We start from the raw sequence: 10,954 nt of genomic DNA, 5'->3' as shown, positions 1-10,954 counted from the left end.
TGAACACAGGCCCCAGGGACACTGAATCCCAGCTCTGACACCCCACAGACAGGCAGGGCCTGAACACAAGGCCCCAGGGACACTGAATCCCAGCTCTGACACCCCACAGACAGGCAGGGCCTGAACACAGGCCCCAGGGACACTGAATCCCAGCTCTAACACCCCACAGACAGGCAGGGCCTGAACACAGGCCCCAGGGACACTGAATCCCAGCTCTGACACCCCACAGACAGGCAGGGCCTGAACACAGGCCCCAGGGACACTGAATCCCAGCTCTAACACCCCACAGACAGGCAGGGCCTGAACATAGGCCCCAGGGACACTGAATCCCAGCTCTGACACCCCACAGACAGGCATGGCCTAAACACAGGCCCCAGAGACACTGAATCCCAGCTCTGACACCCCACAGACAGGCAGGGCCTGAACACAAGGCCCCAGGGGCGCTGAATCCCAGCGCTGACACCCCACAGACAGGCAGGGCCTGAACACAGGCCCCAGGGACACTGAGCCCCAGCTCTGACACCCCACAGACAGGCAGGGCCTAGATGGAGGTCTCAGAAAAGGCTTTGTTCTGTACATCACAGGTGAAGGCAGGAAGGGCAGCAGAGACCAGCTGAGGCCATGTTACAAGCACCACCATGATTTATATCTTTCTGTGCAGTGGGTGCCAAAAGGTTTTGAAACAGGAAATACACGGAGGCTCTGAACCTCCCACGGTGACATTTATAATAAGAGTTCAGTTTCTGATTGCCCACGGGCTCCTAGTCTGATGTTTATAGCAAATGGGGCTTCAGTTCCCCTCCTGACGTCCTCACGGATCAGCGGTGCGCAGTGAAATGCGAGATGAACCCTTCCGCTTCTGCTGGGGGAGGTCTCCTGAAACCTGCCTGACCTGTTGGGCATTTCCAGTATTGTCTGTGGGGAATTTCGACATCCACAGTTCCGATTTCGATACCTGGACCATTTCTCAACTAAAACGTTTGTTCATGCAGCACCAGCCCTCCACCAGCAGAGGGCACTGTCGGTCAGGGATCCCAATACTGACAAGTGATTGGCTCCTTTGTGAAGGGGTGTTGTTGGGCATTGGAGGGTCTAGACTGGGATAGACTGATGGTGGGGAGGTGACTGGACTGGGGTACACTGATGGTGGGGAGACGACTGGACTGGGGTAGACTGATGGTGGGGGAGGCAACTGGACTGGGGTAGACTGATGGTGGGGGAGGCAACTGGACTGGGGTAGACTGATGGTGGGGAGGTGACTGGACTGGGGTAGACTGATGGTGGGGAGGTGACTGGACTGGGGTAGACTGATGGTGGGGAGGTGACTGGACTGGGGTAGACTGATGGTGGGGAGGTGACTGGATTGGGTAGACTGATGGTGGGGAGGTGACTGGACTGGGGTAGACTGATGGTGGGGAGGTGACTGGACTGGGGTAGACTGATGGTGGGGAGGTGACTGGACTGGGGTAGACTGATGGTGGGGAGGTGACTGGACTGGGGTAGACTGATGGTGGGGAGGTGACTGGACTGGGGTACACTGATGGGTGTTGGAGTGGGAGGGAATGACGAGGGGTTTGGATCCATTGGGCATGCGTGCAATGGAAGTGAATGGGAAGGGGTTTGATCCATTGGGAATCTGTACAATGGGAGTGAATGGGAAGGGGTTTGATCCGTTGGGATTGCGTACAATGGGAGTGAATGGGAAGGGATTTGATCCGTTGGGTGTGCGTACAATGGGAGTGAATGGGAAGGGATTTGATCCGTTGGGTGTGCGTACAATGGGAGTGAATGGGAAGGGATTTGATCCGTTGGGTGTGCGTACAATGGGAGTGAATGGTAAGGGGTTTGGTCCATTGGGATTGCGTACAATGGGAGTGAATGGGAAGGGGTTTGGTCCATTGGGATTGCGTACAATGGGAGTGAATGGGAAGAGGTTTGATCTGTTGGGATTACGTATAATGGGAGTGAATGGGAAGGGGTTTGGTCCATTGGGATTGCGTACAATGGGAGTGAATGGGAAGAGGTTTGATCTGTTGGGATTACGTACAATGGGAGTGAATGGCAAGGGGTTTGATCCGTTGGGATTGTGTACAATGGGAGTGAATGGGAAAGGGTTTGATCCGTTGGGATTGCATAGAATGGGAGTGAATGGGAAGGGGTTTGGGTCCATTGGGATTGCGTACAATGGGAGTGAATGGCAAGGGGTTTGGGCCTATTGTGATTACATACAATGGGAGTTAATGGAAGTGGTTTGGATCCATTGGGATTCTGTACAATGGGAGTGAACGGGAAGGGGTTTGGGTCCATTGGGATTGGGTACAATGGGAGTGAATGGAAAGGGGTTTGGTCCATTGGGATTGCGTACAATGGGAGTGAATGGGAAGGGGTTTGATCCCTTGGGAGTGCATACAATGGGAGTGAATGGGAAGGGGTTTGGGTCCATTGAGATTGCGTACAATGGGAGTGAATGGGAAGGTGTTTGGTCCATTGGGATTGGGTACAATGGGAGTTAATGGGAAGGGGTTTGATCCGTTGGGATTGTGTGCAATGGGACTGAATGGGACGGGGTTTGATCCGTTGGGATTGTGTACAATGGGAGTGAATGGGAAGGGGTTTGATCCGTTGGGATTGCATAGAATGGGAGTGAATGGGAAGGGGTATAGATCCATTGGGATTGTGTACAATGGGAGTGAATGGGAAGGGGTTTGGGCTTATTGCGATTACATACAATGGGAGTTAATGGAAGTGGTTTGGATCCATTGGGATTCTGTACAATGGGAGTGAACAGGAAGGGGTTTGGGTCCATTGGGATTGGGTACAATGGGAGTGAATGGAAAGGGGTTTGGTCCATTGGGATTGCGTACAATGGGAGTGAATGGGAAGGGGTTTGATCCCTTGGGATTGCATACAATGGGAGTGAATGGGAAGGCGTTTGATCCATTGGGAGTGCGTACAATGGGAGTGAATGGGAAGGGGTTTGGGTCCATTGGGATTCTGTACAATGGGAGTTAATGGGAAGGGGTTTGGTCCATTGGGATTGCGTACAATGGGAGTGAATGGGAAGGTGTTTGATCCATTGGGAGTGCGTACAATGGGAGTGAATGGGAAGGCGTTTGATCCATTGGGATTGGGTACAATGGGAGTGAATGGGAAGGGGTCTGGGCCCATTGGGATTGCGTACAATGGGAGTGAATGGGAAGGGGTTTGATCCCTTGGGATTGGGTACAATGGGAGTGAATGGCAAGGGGTTTGGGTCCATTGGGATTATGAGCAATGGGAGTGAATGGGAAGAGGTTTGATCCGTTGGGATTGCGTACAATGGAAGTGAATGGGAAGGGGTTTGATCCGTTGGGATTGCATAGAATGGGAGAGAATGGGAAGGGGTTTGATCCATTGGGATTGCGTACAATGGGAGTGAATGGGAAGGGGTTTGGTCCATTGGGATTGCGTACAATGGGAGTGAATGGGAAGGGGTTTGGGTCCATTGGGATTGGGTACAATGGGAGTGAATGGGAAGGGGTTTGGTCCATTGGGATTGCGTACAATGGGAGTGAATGGGAAGGGGTTTGGGTCCATTGGGATTCTGTACAATGGGAGTGAATGGGAAGGGGTTTGATCCATTGGGATTGGGTACAATGGGAGTGAATGGGAAGGGGTTTGGTCCATTGGGATTGCGTACAATGGGAGTGAATGGGAAGGGGTTTGGGTCCATTGGGATTCTGTACAATGGGAGTGAATGGGAAGGGGTTTGATCCATTGGGATTGGGTACAATGGGAGTTAATGGGAAGAGGTTTGATCCATTGGGATTGTGTACAATGTGTGTGAATGAGAAGGATTTGGGTCCATTGGGATTGTGTACAATGGGCGTGTATGGGAAGGGGTTTGACCCGTTGGGATTGCCTACAATGGGAGTGAATGGGAAGGGGTTTGATCCATTGGGATTGGGTACAATGGGAGTGAACGGGAAGGGATTTGATCCGTTGGGATTGCGTACAATGGGAGTGAACCTGAAGGGGTTTGGTCCACTGGGATTGCGTAGAATGGGAAGGGGTTTGGATCCATTGGGATTGTGTACAATGGGATTGAATGGGAATGGGTCTGATCCATTGGGATTACATACAATGGGAGTGAATGGAAGGGGTTTGGATGCATTGGGATTGCATACAATGGGAGTGAAAGGGAAGGGGTTTGAATCCATTGGGATTACGTACACTGGGTGTCAATGGGAAGGGATTTGGTCCATTGGGGTTGCGTACAATGGGAGTGAATGGGAAGGGGTTTGGTCCATTGGGATTCTATGCAGTGGGAGTGAATGGGAAGGGATTTAATCCGTTGGGAGTGCGTACAATGGGAGTGAATGGGAAGGGGTTTGGATCCATTGCGATTGCGTATAATGGGAGTGAATGGGAAGGGATTTGATCTGTTGGGATTGCGTACAATGGGAGTGAATGGGAAGAGGTTTGATCCATTGGGATTGCGTACAATGGGAGTGAATGGGAAGAGGTTTGGTCCATTGGGATTGCGTACAATGGGAGTGAATGGGAAGGGATTTGATCCGTTGGGATTGCGTACAATGGGAGTGAATGGGAAGGGATTTGATCCGTTGGGATTGCGTACAATGGGAGTGAATGAGAAGGGGTTTGATCCATTGGAATTACGTACAATGGAAGTTAATGGAAGTGGTTTGGATCCATTGGGATTGCGTACAATGGGAGTGAATGGGAATGGGTCTGATCCATTGGGATTGGGTACAATGGGAGTGAATGGGAATGGGTCTGATCCATTGGGATTGGGTACAATGGGAGTGAATGGGAATGGGTCTGATCCATTGGGATTAGGTACAATGGGAGTGAATGGGAAGGGATTTGATCCATTGGGATTAGGTACAATGGGAGTGAATGGGAAGGGATTTGATCCGTTGTCCTATTAGACGGCACTTTCTCTTATCCCGTTCTTCCACTGGCAGCCGGGTCCCCTTGGACCATCTTCCTCAAAAACGGCTGGGAACTGATCCTGGAGTGTGCTGTCCGCCCGCAGCAGCAGCTTTGTTGTTGTCCTGTCCCAGGTGTCGGGCTTCGGTGACCCCTGGCTGGCCTTCCTGGTGGCCAGGCTGGCCACTCCTTCCCCCGTGAGCTCCGAGCGGGCCGGCCTCCGGCTGCGGAAGGTGGTCCTGAAGCCCTCGGTGCTGAAGTAGTAGATCAAGGGGTCCAGGCAGCAGTTGGAGCTTGCCAGGAGCATGGTGAACTGGAGGGCCAGGCGCAGGCGGGCCTGCGACTCGGGGCTGGAGGAGACGAGCCGGGCCTTGGTCAGGCCGTAGGCGGCCAGCACCAGGTTGTAAGGGACAAAGCAGGTCACGAAGATCAGGGCGTTGACCAGGAGCAGGTTGATGGTCTTCTGCCAGCGGCGGGAAGGCGAGCTGCTCTTCTGGCGAAGGGCGGCCAGCGTGCGGGCCGAGCAGCACAGCACCACGCACAGGGGCAGCAGGAAGCCCAGGATTTCGGCCAGGGCCACCAGGGGCAGGATCTCCATCTTCCAGGTGGCCCTGGAGAAGCTCTCGAAGCACCGGGTCTCCACCGAGTTGTTGGCCTGACACTGGCTGGTCTCGTGGATCAAGGCCACGGGGATGCAGCCCAGGACGATGACGGCCCAGATGGCCGCGCACACCCGCCTGGCCATCTTGGGCCGTCGCAGGTGCCGGGTCTTCAGCGGGTAGACCAGGGCCAGAAAGCGGTCCACGTTGATGGAGGCCAGGAAGAGGCAGCTGCCGTACATGTTGATCTGGAAAAGGGAGCCGGCAATCTGGCACAGCACGTCCCCGAAGGGCCAGACGTCTATCGCGTAGTAGTAGATGCGGAGGGGCAGGGCCAGGGTGAAGAGGAGGTCGCAGATGGCCAGGTTGACCATGTAGATGATCACCACAGACCGCAGCTTGAAGATCCGCAGGAAAACCCAGAGCGCGGTGCTGTTGAGGGACAACCCCAGGAGGAAGATCATGCTGTGCCAGACCAGGTGCAGCCGGTGAACCTTGTCGTGGTCCTTACAGGAGGCCAGTGAGACGTCAGTGCCATTGCTCCCGTAACTGATGTTGCTCAATCCGTCTCCATCCATCTTGGCTCTTGGCTCTCCCTTCCCTCCAAACTCTTCCACCTGCACAAACACAAAGGGTCGAGGGGGGCGGGGGTGGGGGGGGGGATTCCCCGAAAACAAGCTCTCTGCCAACGCGCACACAATCGGGCTTCACATGGGAGGCCAGGGTTTCCCTCTTTCCTAATCCGGCCACCTTTCCCACTCTCCGCCAGGCGAAGATTGAAACTGCGCCTTGACCTCGGCTCAAAACGTTCAAATTGACAGCCGGGCTCGCGAAGCCTCTTTGGCCGAGCAGAGTCGATCGGGTCCAGGGCTGTGGTTCCTCTCGGCTGTCGATGAATGCGGGGCCCGAGTGTCAAAGAGACTGAGATGGGCTGCGGGGGGTCCTAGAATGTTGGAACAGTGCAGGGCGGAGATCCAAGCTCAAAACAGAAACTGGACACGCTGCCCATCCGAATCTGTAAAACAAAAAGAGATGGGTTTTAGAGTATTGCTCAGAACTCTCTCTCTCTCTCTCTGTCTCTTTCTCTCTGTCTCTGCCTCTGTCTCTCTCTCTCTGTCACTTTCTCTCTGTCTCTGTCTCTCTGTCTCTCTCTCTCTCTCTGTCTCTCTCTCTCTCTTTCTCTCTGTCTCTGCCTCTGTCTCTCTCTCTCTCTCTGTCACTTTCTCTCTGTCTCTGTCTCTCTGTCTCTCTCTCTGTCTCCCTGTCTCTCTCTGTCTCTTTCTCTCTCTGTCCCTCTCTCTCTCTCTGTCTCACTCTGTCTGTCTCTCTCTCTGTCTCTCCCTTTCTGTCTCTGTGTCTCTCTCTCTCTCTCTTTCTCTCTGTCTCTGCCTCTGTCTCTCTCTCTCTCTCTGTCACTTTCTCTCTGTCTCTGTCTCTCTGTCTCTCTCTCTGTCTCCCTGTCTCTCTCTGTCTCTTTCTCTCTGTCCCTCTCTCTCTCTCTGTCTCACTCTGTCTGTCTCTCTCTCTGTCTCTCCCTCTCTGTCTCTGTGTGTGTGCCTCTCTCTCTTTCTCCGTGTCTCACTCTGTCTGTCTCTCTCTCTCTCTCTCTCTCTCTGTCTCTGTCTTTCTGTCTCTGTGTGTCTCTCTCTCTCACTCTGTCTCTTTCTCTCTCTCTGTCTCACTCTGTCTGTCTCTGTCTGTCTCTCTCTCTCTGTCTCTGTCTCTCTCTCTGTGTCTCTCTCTCTCTCTGTCTCTCTCTCTGTCTCTTTCTCTCTCTGTCTCTTTCTGTCTCTCTTTGTCTCTCTCTGTTTCTCTCTCTCCCTCCCTCTGTTTCTCTCTGTCTCTCTCTTACTCTCTCTCTGTCTCTCTCTCTCTCTGTCTGTCTCTCTCTCTCTCTCTGTCTCTCTCTGTCTCTCTCTCTCTCTGTGTCTCTCTCTCTCTCTCTGTCTCTCTCTCTCCCTCTGTGTCTCTCTCTCTCTCTCTGTCTCTCTCCCTCTGTTTCTCTCTCTCTCTGTCTCTGTTTCTCTCGTGTCCCGGTGAACTGGCCAATATTCATCCCATTGCTGTTTGTGGGAGCTTGCTGTGCACAAATTGGCTGGTGCGTTTCCCACATGACAACAGTGACTACACTTCAAAAAAAATACTTCATTGGCTGTAAAGCGCTTTGAGACGTCCTGAGAATCAGAGACATTTACAGCACAGAAGGAGGCCATTCGGCCCATCTTGTCCGCGCCGGCCGACAAAGAGCGATCCAGCCTAATCCCACTTTCCAGCTCTTGGTCCGTAGCCCTGTAGGTTACGGCACTTCAAGTGCATATCCAAGTACTTTTTAAATGTGCTGAGGGTTTCTGCCTCGACCACCCTTTCAGGCAGTGAGTTCCAGACCCCCACCACCCTCTGGGTGAAAACATTTCTCCTCAAATCCCCTCGAAACCTCCGATCAATTACTTTAAATCTGTGCCCCCTGGTTATTGACCCCTCTGCTAAGGGAAATAGATCCTTCCTATCCACTCTATCTAGGCCCCTCATAATTTTATACACCTCAATTAAATCTCCCCTCAGCCTCCTCTGCTCCAAAGAAAACAACCCCAGCCGATCCAATCTTTCCTCATAGCTAAAATTCCCCAGCCCAGGCTCTGCACCCTCTCTAGTGCAATCACATCCTTCCTGTAATGTGGTGACCAGAACTGTACGCAGTGTTCGAGCTGTGGCCTAACTAGTGTTTTATACAGTTCGAGCATAACCTCCCTGCTCTTATATTCTATGCCTCGGCTAATAAAGGCAAGTATCCTGTATACCTTCTTAACCACCTTATCTACCTGTCCTGCTACCTTCAGTGATCTGTGGACATGCACTCCAAGGTCCCTCTGACCCTCCGCACTTCTCAGTGTCCTACCATTTATTGTGTATTCTCTTGCCTTGTTAGCCCTCCCCAAATGCATTACCTCACACTTCTCCAAATTGAATTCCATTTGCCACTGTTCTGCCCACCTGACCAGTCCATTGATATCTTCCTGCAGTCTGCAGCTTCCTTCCTCAGTATCAACCACACGGCCGATTTCAGTATCATCTGCAAATTTCTTAATCATATCCCCCTATATTCAAATCTAGATCATTGATATATACCACAAAAAGCAAAGGACCCAGTACTGAGCCCTGCGGAACCCCACTGGAAACAACCTTCCAGTCACACAAACACCCTTTGATCATTAACCCTTTGTTTCCTGTCTCTGAGCCAATTTTGGATCCAACTTACCACTTTGTCCTGGATCCCATGGGCTTTTACTTTTGTGACCAGTCTGCCACGTGGAACCTTATCAAAAGCCTTGCTAAAGTCCAGATACACTACATCAAACGCACTACCCTCATCGACCCTCCTTGTTACCTCCTCAAAAAATTCAATCAAGTTAGTCAGACACGACCTCCCCTTAACAAATCCATGCTGACTGTCCCTGATTAATCCGTGTCCTTCTAAATGAAGGTTTATCCTGTCCCTCAGAATTTTTTCCAATAATTTTCCCACCACCGAGGTTAGGCTGCCTGGCCTGTAATTACTCGGTCTATCCCTTTCTCCCTTTTTGAACAAGGGTACCACATCAGCAGTGCTCCAGTCCTCCGACACCACACCTGTAGCCAGAGAGGATTGGAAAATGATGGTCAGAGCCTCTGCTATTTCCTCTCTTACTTCTCTTAACAGTCTGGGATACATTTCATCCGGGCCTGGGGATTTATCCACTTTCAAAGATGCTAAACCCCTTAATACTTCCTCTCTCACTATGTTTATTTCATCTAATATTTCACACTGCTCCTCCCTGACTGCTATGTCTGCATCGTCCCTCTCTCTTGTGAAAACAGACGCAAAGTATTCATGAAGAACCATGTCCATGTCTTCCGCCTCTACACACAGGTTACCTTTATGGTCCCTAATAGGCCCTACTCTTACTTTAGTTATCCTCTTGCTCTTAATGGCCTAGTACCCTCATCGACCCTCCTACGGTCGGGGTACTCACGCGTCTGGCCGGAGGAAATGCCGGTTTTCAGCATGCACAGCGCATGCGGGGAAAACCGGCATTTCCTGTCCTCTGAACGAAGGGGTTCCGAGGCAGAACGCGCGCGACTGCGCAGGCAGCGCGTGTGCAGTAAAATTCCTTTTTTTTTTCAAAGTTGCGCGCGTGTAAAGGCCTCCGGTCTTTACACGTGGAAAAACAAGACGTAAGTACTTAGTTTTTCAGGTAAGTGGGCTTTTAGTACAATGTAGAAATTTTTTTCCCACAGGTTTGTTATTTTTAAAGAATTTACAGGATGGTAAGTTTAGTTTTAGACCCTATTTTTAAAAAAATTATTTTTTTCAAAAAATTGATTAATTGTTTATAACATTTTAAAAAACTTATTTATAGTTATTATAATCAGTGGGATGTTTTTTAAAATTTTATTTAAAGTTAAAGTAGTGTTTTGGCAGCCCATACTTTTCATGAGTTTGACAGCTCTTACTGTCAAACTCATGAATGAAGTTTCCCCTCCCCTGATTGGCTGCACAGTGCTCACCTGATCCCAGCCGGCACATCCCACTAACTACGCCGCTGGATCAGGTTAGCACATCGCGCCGACATCTGAACCGGGCCTGTGGCAGGAAATGCAAGCAGGCCCGGGCTTCAGATGTCGGCGCGCCGGGTGAGTGCACGTCGGGGGCTTGCACGCGCGGCAAGCTCCCGATCCTAATTTCAGGGCCAATGTATTTATAAAACATCTTTGGGTTTCCCTTGATTTTACTTGCCAATATTGTTTCATACCCTCTCTTTGCTTTCCTAATTTCCTTTTTAATTTCACCCCTGCACTTTCTACACTTCTCTCGGTTTTCTGCAGTATATAGTGGCAGTAACAGAGACCTGGCTCAAAGAAGGGGAGGATTGGGGACTTAGTATTCCTGCCTACAAGGTATTCAGGAAAAATAGGGGAGGAAATATTGATCAAGAAAGCTATTCTAGCACTGGCGAGGGGTGATGTCGTTGAGAGGCCAAAGACAAAGTTTACTTAGTTAGATTTAAGAAACATTAGAGGACTGTTACATTGCTGAGTCTATACTATAGACCACCAAATAGTGGGAAGGAGATAGAGGAACAAATTTGCAGGCAAATTAGAGAGAGGTGCAAGAACTATAGAGTAGTGATAATGGGGGGCTTCAATTATCCTCATATAGACTGGGATAGTAATAGTGTAGTAAGAGGCAGAGAGGGAGAGGAATTCCTGAGACGTGCACAAGAGAACTTTCTTGATCAGTGCGTGTCCAGCCCAACGAGGCAGGAGGCAGCGCTGGATCTAGTTCTGAGGAATGAAGCGAGGCAAGCGGCGCGTGTTTCAGTGGGGGGAGCATTTGGGGAACAGTGATCATAATATCATCAGGTTTAGAATAATTATGAAAAAGG

At 51.0% G+C, this 10,954-nt stretch overlaps 1 protein-coding gene across 2 annotated transcripts in view; it reads right to left on the bottom strand.

Moving 5' to 3' along the window:
• Window positions 1-624: 624 nt before the first annotated feature.
• The window catches only part of LOC147091270 (lysophosphatidic acid receptor 5-like), a 110,140-nt gene continuing 99,810 nt past the window's right edge, over window positions 625-10,954 (bottom strand). For both annotated transcript variants that reach the window (XM_085976698.1, XM_085976699.1), the window contains exon 2: window positions 625-6,546. In XM_085976698.1, the coding sequence (XP_085832824.1) occupies window positions 4,928-6,109 (1,182 nt within the window). In that variant the 5' untranslated portion in view covers window positions 6,110-6,546 and the 3' untranslated portion in view covers window positions 625-4,927. The remainder of the gene's footprint in view (window positions 6,547-10,954) is intronic.

The sequence above is a fragment of the Somniosus microcephalus genome, unplaced genomic scaffold (assembly GCF_052327205.1).
Source record: "Somniosus microcephalus isolate GS21.2 unplaced genomic scaffold, FLI_Smic_1.0 unresolved_chr3, whole genome shotgun sequence".
Lineage (NCBI taxonomy): Eukaryota > Metazoa > Chordata > Chondrichthyes > Squaliformes > Somniosidae > Somniosus > Somniosus microcephalus.
This window is presented reverse-complemented; position numbering and strand designations above follow the sequence as displayed.